Source organism: Alosa alosa, chromosome 19 (genome assembly GCF_017589495.1).
Source record: "Alosa alosa isolate M-15738 ecotype Scorff River chromosome 19, AALO_Geno_1.1, whole genome shotgun sequence".
NCBI lineage: Eukaryota > Metazoa > Chordata > Actinopteri > Clupeiformes > Clupeidae > Alosa > Alosa alosa.
Genome location: NC_063207.1, coordinates 21,934,276 through 21,949,816, shown reverse-complemented (window position 1 = coordinate 21,949,816; position 15,541 = coordinate 21,934,276). Strand labels below are relative to the sequence as shown.

Below are 15,541 nucleotides of genomic sequence, written 5' to 3'. Positions count from 1 at the left end.
ATAACCGCACTATGCAAGTTTGCCAGATCGGGTAGCGGATCTGTAGTTTGATGGAATGAGACATAAGAAACTACAAATTTGACTTGCTTCTGATGTCGCAATAAATCATACTTTCATAAAATCATGCAACATACTCTACCTTGTCTGTGGACATCGTTATTTCCAAAGCCGGTGCTGGATAAACAAATAGTGTGCGTGCAACAGGGGAAAAGTGCTTTGGTGTTGCTTTAAAAGGTGAATGGATGTTTGAGTAAATGAGATCCAATCAATGTGACCATGTACAGTCTCACCTGTTCAGGTGCCAATTCCTTACAACAAGGAATTGATAAAACTGAATGCACTTTGACTCGTAACAATAACTATGAATACCTGAATAAATTAATTGTACCGCCGCAATGAAACAACACAAAACATCTCAAACATCACTGCAAAAACAGGTGAGAACGTTCTTTGGACAAAATTACATAAACATAAACATGAACATAGCATAAATGTTGATCCTGCATAGACTAGCTTTCATGAACATGTTCAAGGCAAGATTAAATGTAAGCCTACCTACCTACTTGCTTTTTTGCTAGGATGTACTAGGATGTCAAAAAAGAAACGCAGCACATAGCGTATTCTTATCACAATGCAGAGTTTATTCCTATCTTACACTCAACCTAAGGTGTGGTCTGGCGCATTATCTAAAAAACGCTATCTTAGTCCATCTAAAAAGCATTACGCCACTGACCAAGAAAAATCTGGTCTTTATCGAAAGGTGCATATGAAGCACAGCTAAAGATGCACTGTCACGAGATGTAAGCAGCAACTGCTCTGCAGGCTAAATGTCCTTTGGTTTTTTATTCAGTCATTCAAACATTATTGGGGTAAGTGCTTTTTTCAGGCTATGTTTTCGATGGTAACCCACTGTCAGTCAATAGTGAAAGTAATTAACTGTGTATAACTGTTTTGTCATTGACTATGACACCACGGTGAAGTTAGTTTCACTTTGCCTATGAGTTCAAATAATAGACGAGTGCAGATGCGTGTAGGCTATACTGCTAGGTTTTAGTAAAGCATGGTTTAGTAAAATACCTGTTCCATACAGTCTTGCGTGCAAGCAGATTCCTTCAAATGCGCTGCTGACTATCAAAATACAGTTGCGCTGCTTGCTGTTAAAGGGAATGACAGATGTCATTTTCATTGGTTTAAAGGATGTTATGCCCAAAACACACCCATGACTGATTAAGAAACATAACAACAACCTTTTTGCGCCAAGCACCCGACATTTGATCACATAATCGAGCCATTAAATTAGTGAACATGGACTGGCCATGCCTTAATGTCTATAAACTTTATACACTATGCTGTAAGTAGTTTGATAGCAGCAGCAGGATAAAAAAATGGAATAAGTAATGTAAGAAGTAGAATTTAAAAAATAAGAGGCTTGTTTTAAAGCTGGCATTTAATTCCAGTGACATTGATGAATTGAGATTGCATGGTCCAATTCTGCCCCCGGGCCCAGTGTGCACTTGGTCCTTGTTCCTGCCCTGGCTCCTCTAGACCGATGTTAGATGTTACATGTAGATGTTTATGTGGGAATGTTGAGGTCACTTTGGAGCTCTGCTCTAATTCAGGAATTTTCCCATTATCATTCTGGTACAAACGGCAAAGATAAGCAATATTTGAATTAGAGCAAAGACAGGAAAAAGACCAGCAAATAATACTCTGACTGTGCTATGGCTTTGTAAGTGGCCAATGGACAAGATTAAGATCAGCTATCTACTTTGGTGAACTATATGGTGAACATTGCTAAATTAGCTGTTCTAATGATTGAAAAAAGTGTACACAATACCAACTGAATTGCTTGTGCATTCATGCTCACACACACACTCCCACAACTGAATTGCCTTGCCTCAAACTAGTGTCACATGATCCATAGGAAACACTGTCCATTGTATGAGATGACTATGTGCTCCAGGTCAGCACCGATGACATTTATGACATTGTCCTCAAACACTAAACCAGGTCATTACTCGCCAGTGTGTTATATAAACACAAGCACTCTGTCTACAGGCACAGGAATCCTATTGACACAGATGTGGCAGACATCTACAAAGAATACAGAAAGAACAGACTTCTCCAAATGGCACTCCTGCACTATTTTGCAAGTGAGCTGTTTTGTGAGCAAAGCTAGCAATGTTCCATGTTACCAGTTCATCCACACCTATACACATACAGTCTAAAGAAGACAGCATGTGGCAAGTTCAAATGTATGGCATGTGGCAGTATAGAGCGCAGTGTTATGAGAATTCAACTGAGGTTACTTCTGTAAGGCTCATAGTCATCACTTAGGTCATAGTCATACTCCTCCTAGTCATCACCTAGGTCATAGTCATATTCCTCCATAGTCATCACCTAGGTCATAACTATTCAGCTAAAAACAAACATGAATCTGAAGTAACTGGATGAAATATGGTGGTATATGAATACTTTTGGGAGGGAAGTTCAGGATTGAAAGGGAATAATATTCTTTTGTAGCCAATGTATATAATAAATATCATCAGAGAAAGAACAGATGATGAGATGGCAAAGACATTACATGTTTCCCTCAAACACTACCGATCTGCAGTCCCCATGCCTTGTCATGGTATATGGAGAACTGATGACTCTCCTAAACTTGATCGACCTACATATGTGGGCTTTGAAGCCCATCCAGCTATCCAGGAGCTCTTTTTCTGTGCTAACAATAAGTGGCTCTGTGCTCCGATAACATGCCCTTTTGAAAGCGAGTGGGGGTGTGGGGTAACAGCGCGGAGAGAGGGCTAACAGCAGTGTCACTGCCTCTTGACTGGCACTCTGCTCTCTGTTCGGCCTGACACTATTGCATTAATTGCTGTCGTGCAGATTTGTGTTTGCACATCATCATTAAAACTAATTGCTGAACATTCCGTCCGTTTTGACAAATATGTGCTTTAATTGTTGCATCAGGGAATGATAAAATAATATGTTCAGGAGAGAGTAAATGGGGAAACATTCTTCACATAGCCCTTTCCATACTAATTATTGGACAATGATGGTCGAGGAGGCAAACAAAGTCAATGGTCTAGAGAGTGTCTTTTTTGCCGACCTAGACATAGTTTCACTGGAACTGGAAATAAAAGGCACAAAAGGGGAAGAGGGAGGTGGCTATGGACACAAGTCTCACATTAGGTATGCTTGCATGTATTGACATTTATTACTGAATCAACCCACATACTGACAACGGAATGATTGCTTACATTCAAGTTTGCCAGTGTTTGAGTTCAACTATACAGCAGTGTCAGATGATCAGATTGATGTGCTGAAAGATTCGTGATTTTAAGCGTTTATGGACCTCTTGTCCTTTAATCCCCACAGTGTCATTTGAGGACAAGGTCTGCGGTGGTAGAAGCCACGGGCAATTCAGTCCTAACAGCCCTGAGCAGGTCTGTGGCAACATGAAGCTAAAATCACTCATGCTGAAACATGTTAGAGATGTCCTGAAATGATCCTGTCCATCATCTATAAACCGACCACCATTTATAAACTTTATAAAGCCCATAAAGACATCTAACAAAAAATGTTTCAGAAAAGATTTCACGGCATTTGAATAACCATACTGAACTTATTTGAAGGAGATAAAAGAATGCGTGACCATATAAAATGGCATGTAACACAGATTGTTTACAGAAATCTTTAATTGAAAACAATGTGTTGCATTAATGCTTTCCTTTCTCCATTCCGACCTTTTTAACATTTAAATGTAATATAAGAATGAGCTTATGAAACAGCTTTAATTCAGCAGGACAGATCCAAGTGGGTATACTTCCAAGGCGTCTATCAGCACATCATCAAAGAAACCTGGGGCCCCTATTGTAAATCTGAATGACGCCAGGGGCATGCACACATGCAACATCTAAAGGCAGGGAAAAGGTATGGAGAGAGTTTATTTCAATTATGACGCTAGAGTAGATCAAAGCTTATGAAGAAAACTATTCAGATCAAGAAAATCCTACATTTGTATCTTACTTAATCTTCTGAAGCACTGATAATCAATTGGCATGAGTTTTGATTAGCTATTGTACTTAAATGGCATCTTGGTTGTGATAGATTCCATTCGTGTAGGACATTCTGATGAGTGGAAAGGGAAGGTCTGCCATTTGTGTGATCAGTGTTATGCCAGACACAATGATATTTTAGCAGCTGCTATACATCTGCCGGCCAAAACAACTTGCTGGAGGACTCATCAAAAATGAATGTGACAGGACTGAGCAGAGATTAGAGACGGCTGTCAGTGCTCTACAATATGGACCATGTTAAACTGTTCAAGCTATTATTTAAGCCGATATTCATGCTTGATTATTCACCAAGGTGGCGTTAAATGAACGCTTAACTGAATTGCCATTAAATTGAATATAAAGCAACATATTGCAAATGGATAATAAGCCTTTTATGACCTCATCCTTAATTAATTACATTTAAAGATTTGTATTTTTTTTTAGGCCTTTTATTATGTCTTTAATGAGATAGGACAGTGAAGAATGACAGGAAGCAAGTAGGAGAGAGAGTGGGGGTGGGATCCGGAAAGGACCACGGGGCGGGAATCGAAGGTACAGGCATTCCAAATTTCAAACATGACCAAAACAAAACAGATACCTCTAGACCTCTCACTAATCTATTGCTGTCTTGTGAAATGAAGGCTATCTTGAGATTAAGTGAACAAACTTTGTCTAACTTTTTCATTCAAGAGCATTCTTCCTCTTAACCATGGCATTCCTTGAAGAAATCTGTTTGCCATGTCTCTGCACCAAGAGATTTAAGTATATAACATAATATATATTGTCATAAAACTAAAGGCCTACGCGGGAGTCATTTAATCATGCTATAACAGCTATCATACAAGTATAATTACTCAGGTTATGTATGAGGCAGTGTCACTGTCAGGAACTGAATAGCATGAAGGTCCAGCATTTTAGAGGAAATATCCAGCCATTACCAAATATCAACAACTCTGTATAATCCCTAGAGCAAATACTTGCTTGGGAAAGTATGGAGATTATTAGAATCATACTGTCATCTGGAAAATGTTTGCACAGTACAAAGTAAATAGGATATGTTGCAAGCAGGGGTTGAGATTCTTCCAAAAGAAGAAAGTTTTTCATGTTTTCATGTTAGCTTGACAATTTTAAAATAGTTTTTTTTTTACATTCCATAGTATGGCCCAAAATAAAATGAAAAGTTATGCAACTGCTATGATTGTATCTTTCATCTATCCTTAAACTTCTAAGATGCAACTCAGTCACTCACTATGTGTTTGTGTCTATGACAAGTGCCTCTACTGCTTTTAAGCTTTTTAACAGAGTGTGTGTGTGCATGCATGTGGGTGTGTGTGTGTGTGTGTGTGTGTGTGTGTGTGTGTGTGTGTGTGTGTCTGTGTGCATGCATGCGTGAGCATGTGAGCATGTGAGCATGTGTGCATGTGTGTAAACAAGCTCTCTCTTTCAATGAATATAAACCTTGAGCCTGATAGCTTTCTCACTGGATGGCCTCACTCTCCCTGGGTTCTACTGGCCTCACTATCCCTGCTCTAGGGTTCTACTGGCCTCACTCTCCCTGGGTTCTACTGGCCTCACTCTCCCTGGGTTCTACTGGCCTCACACTCCCTGGGTTCTACTGGCCTCACTCTCCCCACTATAGGGTTATACTGGCTGCACAAGCCACCACTGACAGCCCAGGATTTGTTTATACTAATCGCACAGTTCAAGATTTGTGCCTTTTCTTTTCCCCCACTGTGGGGGAATATTTTCTTAAGCACCGGTGTGTTTGTATCTCAGTCTTTAACAGTCCCTGTGAGGATGTGTGTGTGTGTGTGTGTGTGTGTGTGTGTGTGTGTGTGTATGGGGATTTGTTCTTCTGACGACTTTTGTTTCTTCCTGATGTGTGCAGCTTCTGGGGTATTTAAACGATGACGGAGTTATACTGTGGTGAACTACCAACCTACTCAGTGCTGTTGCTCAAAACTGAGGTACTTACATAATCAACTGCGTCCAGCAGAGTTACAACATTGTAAATACTGCAAATCAGCATGTATAGGTTCAAAAATAGTTATGATGCTGATTGACCTTTGCCTTGTGTTGTCTTTACACTTACCATTTGCACACTACTTCCTCACTGAAGACCAAGCACTTAACTTTGTGACCATGTTTTTAATTGATGGTTTGAATGCAGGAACGTTGAGTGTGTCAGTGTGTGTGCCACATATCTGACGAACCTTTGGCCCGATTGATTTGAAACTTACAAGGTGTTTTGTTACGGGCATGAGTAAGTGCAGTGCCAAGTTTGACAATGTTTGGATAAGAAATGCAAAAGATATCGTAAATATATCAGTAAAATAGGCACACATTGTCTTTCACAACTTTACTGTAGCCACTCCCCCATTTGCGTATTTGTGTGTTAACCGCATATCTGTCGAACCGTTCGTGGGATTGATTTCAGACTTGGCAGGTGTCTTGCTATGGGCACCAGTAAGTGCAGTGTCAAGTTTGACGTTGTTTGGATAAAAAATGCAAAAGATATCGTTAAATATATTGGTATAAGAAGCACACATTAGGTTTCTCCGCTCTACTGTAGCCACTCCCCCTCTCACACAGCACAGTGCGGGACCAGACAGAGGATAAAAGTGGAGCTTTGGTAGCACTGAATCAGGGTACAGCACGGGTCAAGATGTTTGGATGATTATCATGTCTGACGTCAACAATAAAGATTCCCTGTATGCAGTTTGCTTGCATAAAATGATTCCGCGGATTTTGCAACAACACGCCAATAAACACGGGTATGCAGTGGCTATTGAAAATGATGTCAATATAAACTGACACTTCGAATAGCCCAGGCTACTTTGGACTTGAGACTTTGAATAAACAAACAACAATCCCGACTGCAATGTCACAAATTGAAACGAGCTATAGGCTAATGGTCCCTAATTTATCAACGTTTCAGAATGCCACACAGCTAGACAACGAGTGGCAGACAGAGCGACATGTCACTTACCAAAGACTCAGACCAAAGACTTACGCAAATCTCATATGATGATGCAGCTTTCAACAAAATGGTTTGTCTTCTATATCATTAAGCTATTCAATAGGCTAAACATATAGTCTTACATCCAAGCTTTAGGCTTACAGTATGTCATAAGATAAGAAAACACATTTGGTTAGTGACAGCCAGGAAAGGACCAGATGCGTTGACATTTACCCGCATTCTGTTTACCCCCAGATGCATTGCCCAATGCTGCAAACATGGCCATTGAAGAGGTAACACAGACAACGTTGGGCAAATATTTCATCTCGGTGAAGGTAACATTCTCCTAAGCAGGCACTTAAGTAAGAGATCAACTATTCAAACCTTCCCCAATACTTCCAACCCTTCCGCTTTTAAATAGGCTACATTAAATGAAGGTATCCAATATTGCAGTGGTCATATAAAACACATTTCTCCAGCTACACCCATAATTAGAAATGTGTTTTCCAGTAAAGCCATGTGAAGGGTTTCTTTTCCGGGAACCTGAGCAGACTGTTGATGACAACAAAATGTGGTAACCATGTTGATAGTTACACTGACAATAACATTTCAGGAGTTTTTGTAAACTTCTGTTTGTGTTTCACAGAAATCCTTCTGTTCTCTTAGCACACTTATCTAGCCAATCACCGAAGCTATGTTATGTTTTCACTCACATAAGTGTGAATGTGCATAGATGCAGGTCTGGGCTCTCCTTGCTTGTTGTAAGTGAGTCTGTTAATTGACCTCAGATGACTAAATCCAATTCACAAGGAAGTCACAAACCACACACAGTGCCATTACTGTTGAGGATAAAAAGTGTGGCGGAAAATAGTGAGAATCAATTGCAGTTGGTACTCAGGCCGACTAACTAGTCAGGACATACTGTATATTGTTTTAGTATGGTCATCTAAATATTTAATTTCACAGTCTCAATGAATTTCTTTGCTTTTGAATGAAAGTGCACAGACAACAACCTGTAATTTACTCTTGGCTTGAGATATGAATACATTAGCAATATCTCAGGTCCACAGATCTGACATATTTTTACAGTAGAAGCATATTGAACCTGCATAGATTAATGTATGTATTTGACAACCTGTTTGTGTTCCTAGGTACTGAGAATACTTACGTTTAATGCAGCGGTTGGTTCCCCTAGCAACAGCCCATCCTGAGCAGCACTGCTGGCCACACACATGTGGTCTTGGGTCATAAAGGAAAGGAACAAACAGTAAGTACTTACATATAGAACCACAAGCTTACTCTCTCTCTCTCTCTCACACACACACACACACACACACACACACACACACACACACACAGATTGAAAAGTCAGCTCCAGAAGGTCAGAAACATTCTGGTTGGGAAGAAACACAGGGTTTCTTGATGGGTTTTCTTGAAAAAAAATGTAGGCCTTCTTCTTGAGCAGAATAAATCTGCTAACATGCTAGCTGGAACTACACTGGAACATAGAATTACACTGGAATATAGAATTGCACAGTGCAGTGGGAACAACAGGTGTGCTTGTCTGTTCTGTGTGATAGTGATAGCAAGTAGTTGTTCATTAAAAGCATACCTAGTGTCAAATTATTGTATATAGTGCTTATTTACAACAACCCCAACAAACTGACTTGCATAAGGAGGTCCTACTTACATATATTGCAAATACAGACACAAATCCTGAAAGTTTTCTCACAAAAGAACATAATCTAGAAATACACCTTCTTGCTATCTCCTTAGTTTCTCATATATCAAAGCCAGAGGAAAGCATTGGTGCTTACAAGTCTTGCCTTTGTCTAACAGAAAGAAATCAGTTTAGAGATTACTGAATTCTGGCCTGTTTCTGCGACACACCCTTTAGGAGGAATACAGAGCAAAAGAATAGACAATGAACATTTTACTGTCACATCTTAAGTTAAACTTAAATTGGATGGCGTTAAAGGAGAGGTCTCAACAGGGTCCCAAATCATCCTGTTTTTTTTTCAAATGCTCATCCATCTCTGTATTAACGCCTATGTATCTCTCAGGACAATCTAGTGTTTGGGGATGAGGCACACGTTTTCATAATTAAGTTCATTTCACTTAGCCTTGGAACCAGATGAGTCCGAGAGTTCATTTAATTTGCTCTGGCAGAATTATCTGGGCCCTTTCTTATTTAGATTTCCACCCGTCCAAATATTGGCCAAGTCCATCAAAATAATTGATCTGATATAGGACAGGCTTTATAGACTGGCATACAGAGGAGCATAGTTATGGCACCTTTATAAACAACTTTCATTTGATACAGTTCCATACAGGTCCATATGTATTTGGACATTGACACAATTTCTGTCACTTTCCTTTGCACCACCAGATTCGATCCTAAAGGAAATAATTCAAAACGTTGCTTTGAACGTTGCTACATGTTGAAGTGTAGACTTTCAACTTTTATTCAAGGGTCTGAACGAAAATAGCTGTTTAGGAGACACATGTTGTATACAAGTTGACTGACAAGCAGTCTCAAGGCCACATGTGGCCTGCTTCCTTGTAATTCCACAACAAACTAAGCAGATAACAGGTCTGGACTTCATTCCAACCATTTCTATTTGCATTTGATAGCTGTTATTTGGAACTCTGGGCATAGTGTGGTGGCTAAGGAGCTGGGCTAGCGTGCAGTAGCCTGACAACCTGTGGGTTCAATACCCAGCTTCCACTGTTGTGCCCTTGAGCAAGGCACTTAATTAACCCTGAGTTGCTCTGGGGACAATGGCCCTTGCAATATGATTGGCATATGTAAGTCACTTTTGATAAAAGCGTCTGCTAAATTATGATTATAATGATCGCAGAATTCTTTCCTGTGTGAAAAAATAAAAACATTCACAACATCTAACCAAGTCAAGGACACTCATATCATTATCAATTGCCTATTCTTTTTTGAATGTCGGCTATACAAAAACCTAGCAGAACACAATGTCATCAGAGTAGGGAACCCAGACTACTCTATGGCTAAACATTTTAGCGAGTGCCACAATAAAAACGACACCCTTGTGCATACAGGGCATTGAACACATTAAACCTTTGATGAGAGGTGTGGCAATACAATACAAAAACTAAAAGGAGACATTTTGGATACAACGTTTAGTCTCCAGGGTCTTAATTAACATACTGATCTTACTTGTTTTCTTGGTTTCCTTTGTACCATATAATATATGCATTCACCAATCAATCAAGTCTACAATCAAGAGAAGCCTGGATAACTACAAATAGAGGGTTTACAACAAGATGCAAACCACTAGCATCACTCAAGAACAGGGAGGCTAGATTAAACTTGGCTAGAGAACATCTTTAAAAGCCTTCCCAGTCCTGGAGCAAAATTCTTTAGACAGATTAAACCAAGATTAATGAATACCAGAATAAAATAAAGAGAAAAGTATGGAGAACGAAAGGAACAGCTCATGATCCAAAGCATACCACATCATCTGTCAAACATGGTGGTTATGGCATGGGCATGTCTGGATGCCCATAGAACAAGGTCACTGGTGTTTATTAATGTTGTAACTGCTGATAGAAGTAGCAGGATGAATTCTGAGGTGTACAAGGCTACAGAGGTACAAGGCTCAGACGCAGCCAAATGCTGCAAAGCTGATAGGACGGCGCTTCACAGTGTGAATGGATAATGACCCAAAACATACTGCAAAAGCAACCCAAGAGTTTCTCAAGGCAAAGAAATGAAATATTCTTGCCAATGACCAAGTTGGTCACCTGACTGAAACCCAACTGAGCATGCTTTTCACTTACTGAAGACAACTGAAGGCCAAAAGACCCGCAAACAAGCAGCAACTGAAGGAAGCTGAACTAAAGGTCTGGCAAAACGTATCGCGGTAACTCAGTGTTTGTCTCAGATGTCTATGGGTTCCAGACTTCATGCAGTCATTGATTAAAAAGGATTTTCCAACAAGTATTAAATATAATCACTATAATTATAGATATGTTTGTTTGTGCAATTTGTCTTTTTGAGCTTCAAAAATACAGTGTCAATATAAGCTCGGTGTACAGGGGCAAATATTGTCAACCGTTATGTTTATGAAGATAAATGTAAGGTACTGGTACTATGTCTCAATTGAAAATTTATTTGGTGTTATGCCAGGCTACATTTAACTAACCTTTGAAACAAGAAGGGTCCTGCTATCTTACACCTGATGTACTCCAGTTGCAAGCTCAGTGCATGCCTCTTTGCTAGTCTGAAATCAACACAGGCCAGCATCCGCATCACTTAAATACTGGGGCTGTCCATCGATTAAAAAAATGAATCGAATTTATTATATACTCTGTGATTAATTTGCTGTGAAAGTATTTTAAATATTTAAATTCAAATGAATCATTGAATATTCAGCATTAGTGACAATAAAGTTCAAAAACTCTTTTATTATTATTTTCACTGTTCAAATAATGGCCATAATAATCTATGATATGACCTAATATGCTGAGGAAATCAATTCAAAAGTGGAAGAAGTTTTTTTTCACATACAAGGCATTTCAGGCCACAGATATAACCTAGGGGACACAATGAAAATAAATGAACACTCCCCTGAATGTCAACACTATTTCTTTGCATTGATGTGCGACTTTAAAGTTGATGAACTCCGGTGATATGCAAATTCCTTGCTGCAGACATTGCAGAGGGCTTTATTTTAATCAGCATTTTATTTTTTATCAACATCAGGCCGTTTTTTAAAAGTAAATGTTCCAATCAATGATCTAGGCAGCACATTTTCTTCTTTCTCCTTCATTTCACAGTCTAATGGTTACTGACTAGAATGGCTCGGGGTCAAAGGTCACACGGAATAGATTAATCTGCGTTATTTTTTTTAATCAGTTATTTTTTCTCAAATTAATTTATCGAAATTAATCAGTTATTTTGACAGCCCTATTAAATACATATGTGTGCCTATGGTGTGTTGGTCTAAAAATGAGGCATTGTTGGCACATACCATCTATAACCAATGCAAATATGGAAATCAGGGTCAAACCACAGGAAATAGGGTTTTTGAAAATGGATATTTGATAGCAAGGAAATCTAAATGTAATCTCATTATTGTATCATCGACAAGTTCCTTGAAACAGTTTGAAACAGACAGAAGATGAGTCAATTTATTGTAATTTATGTAAATTATATGACAAAAAGATCTGGACTCCTTTCAACAACAGCTTTTAACATCTTGCCATCTTTTAATAGGCATATTTATTGTGAAATTGTGGCACTTTATTGTGAAATTGTGCGTCTCCTCTCCAAATGAGGTGATTGACTTGTCTAAACATTTAGCAAATCTGAGCACATTTTGTTGACCCTGTTAAGATCTCTCCTTTGATAACATCATGTAGATGTTAGATGTATCATGTAGCCTAATTTGTTCCGGAAAAATCTGACAAAAATGTGATGTAGCCTAAACCTCAATCTCACTTTTGATCTCATTGTTGACATGTAGAAACTAATGAGATAACAAGATCTCTTGTGGGCTAAGATTTGGCAATGGAAGACCCTCTGACACCCACAGACAAACATACAAGCAACAAGCTACTTACAGACCACAGAACATTGCAACGCACTCATCATGCATGATGACAGAGAAATATGGTGCGAAATCATAGCCTTATCTACGATTCCACGTCTATATTGTCAGAGAACTCGTTAGGTTACGCAAGGTAACCACATATTTGGAGTAGCCTAACCATGACCACTTCCTCCATCTAACAACCGCTTCGAATAAATGCTTCTGTGGACCGCTGAATTGTATTCAGCCAAACACATTCAGTCAAAAGTGATTGCGCCTCTATTCATTTCGTTTCCCGCCGATCATTTTCAGACCAGACCTAGGCTTCACGAAAAAGAAGACTGTGGCTAGCCTGGTATGGTAGCCTTACTCCAACTTTTTTGAAATTGTTTAAGCAATTTGACATGTTGCTTGATCAAGGACAGCTTGGTTGGATGGACAGGGGGAAACAGAATAATAGCCTGTTTTAGAATATAATTTTAAAAAAATGCACACTAATCCTTCCAACTTGTTTTGTGTCAACATTGTGAAAACCATAGTTTCCATAATTATGGTTACTGTTGAAAATAGAAATCTTACCCAACCAGACGCTTGGATGTAGCCGGCTTCCCTCCATTGGAGGTGGCATTGCCTCCGGTCACAGTCCGCGTCCTGTGTCTAGTTGAGCTACTCCTGCTCAGTTGCCTGGGAGTTCTACGTAACCTGCCTTCAGAGTCAGTGAGCCGATGTTTGGATTCATCCTTGGATCCATCCTTTCTACCAGTCTCTCCAAAAGGCAGCTTGCTGTTGTGATGTGAGATATTTGAGCTGGATACTGAGGAAAGTTTTTGGTTTGAGCTAACAGTTGTCGTCTGAAGACTAATAGAAAGGTCTGTTGCATTCTGTCTGCCACCTGCGCGAGCTCCATGACTATCGCACATCTGTATCAGTCCTATTGTTAACGCAGCCAGGACAAAAATCCACGAACCGTCCATGTTCAGAGAAAAACTGCCAACAAGTGAGTCGAATAGGCTATCCCTGTGTCAGAGTTTGCAGTTGCGAACAGCTCGAGTCACGAAATTTAGTGTCCTCCAAGTGTTTCCCTATTCAAACAAGCCAAGGACTGACGAACAACAGTCAACATGGATTCATCCTTTCCAAAACCAGATGAACCCTGTGATAGCTTTTCATAATTGTTTATGGAATGTTACGCAAAGTCGCTGTCCAGTCTCGTCTTCAAGTTTATATAGGCTACCAACACCCGACACTATTACAATTTCGTACTTTCTAAATATTTAACTTTCCAAATTAATCGTCTGAAATGTGTTTTAGAACTTCTGCAACATTTCATTATGAATATTTACATAACAGTAGGCCTAATCACAATAAGAAAAGAATGTAGCAAGCAGCACGGTCGAAGTCGCCTAGAACTCTCGAGTTTACATCGTCTTTCCTCTCATCTGACCACCTCCTTATTTCTGAAGTCATCGGTAGAGTTTAGAAGTTTGCATAGACTCTCAGTCGGAAACTCCCCTATTGCCAGTATGGACAACATTGCCTACCTCATTAATCCAGAATAATGTAGCCTAGCCTAAATCCCATTTTTTTTCCCAAGACATAGCCTAACAGACATACATTACAATGGCCACTTAATTTAATCACCCAGTTTGAACAAAAATGTAGTTGATAAAAAAGTGAATGATATATTGTGTGTGAGGATACAGTAGCATACCAGTTCACATCTCTGATTCAGGGTTTATGATTTCTGGTAATTACACAGCAGCGGCATCTGTGTTCCACCTCAGTAGTATGAGTGTGGCTAAATTGTTCACAGCCATGGCACCATGTCAGGTGAGGTTATAGCCAGCTACAGAAAACCATATCCACAGTCTTAGCATAGTTATTATAAAAATAATAAGTATTTCCTTGGTCTGGTGGTTGTGTATAGCCTAATATGTTTATACCAGGACTGTGGGTGCAGTGTATAAGGCCTATACTCTTTTAATCCCGTGAGGGAAATTTGGTCTCTGCATTTATCCCAATCTGTGAATTAGTGAAACACACTCAGCACACAGTGAACACACAGTGAGGTAAGCACACACTAATCCTACAACAGCGGCACTCGGGGAGCAGTGAGGGGTTAGGCGCCTTGCTCAAGGGCACTTCAGCTGTTCCTACTTGTCGGGGTTCGAACCGGCAACCCTCCGGGTACAAGTCCGAGTGTGTAAGATTTAGGAGTATAGTGGTGGGGCTCCAGATTGCAACCAACTGATTAGGCTACCTCTCCCTTTCCAAGTGTATAGGTACAACTACAAAGGCCATCAAATGTCATAAAATACATATGGTTGTGCTAGTGTTTTTGTTTGTCTGTTCTGGGCTACTGTTGGGACAGCCCGACATGGCCAGAGATCATCTGAAAAGGGAGATTCCAGCTTTGAGTGAAAAGGCGTAAATGCCATGGGGTCTGGTCTTCCCACCACTGTTTTTTTTATTATTATTGAGTCATATGAGAGTTTTTAATCCATTAATGGATCAATTGGATCTTTTGGTGCGGCAGTCAAGATAGGAGTTCACAACAACCAGGAAGGACTCACACACAGGGCCAAAAAGTTAGACGAAGTCTTGAAATATTAAGAACAAAAAAAAAAAAACATTATAGACATTCAGGGCAAAAGTGCAAAAAAGTGCAGTGCAAATGCTTCAGTCAGTCCCTGACTTTCCTCAGTGAGGAACATGAACAAAGTCCTATTTTGTGAAACCAGTTGAATCCCTTTCAATTAGTCTACCACAATTTAACATCTTTTCCACAACCTAAATAATGATGGCATATGCATATGTTTACTAAACATTTAGTAAACGTTTATTCAAAGCTAGGAAACTGTTTGGTGACGGCAAAGAATTGTATTGGCTCAGAGTGATACCCTTGAGCCAAGCTAGTTAGCGGTTGCATTTTTATAAGATTGCTATCTCCTACC

The 15,541-nt window shown here is 39.6% G+C and overlaps 1 protein-coding gene across 1 annotated transcript in view; it reads right to left on the bottom strand.

Moving 5' to 3' along the window:
* LOC125283987 (latent-transforming growth factor beta-binding protein 2-like) overlaps positions 1-13,970 on the bottom strand; it is a 93,648-nt gene extending 79,678 nt beyond the window's left edge. The window contains exons 1-2 of the mRNA XM_048227618.1: positions 13,167-13,970; positions 8,189-8,259 (exon numbers count right to left, since the gene is read on the bottom strand). Coding sequence (XP_048083575.1) covers positions 8,189-8,259; positions 13,167-13,561 — 466 coding nt within the window. The 5' untranslated portion in view covers positions 13,562-13,970. The remainder of the gene's footprint in view (positions 1-8,188; positions 8,260-13,166) is intronic.
* Positions 13,971-15,541: the final 1,571 nt, after the last annotated feature.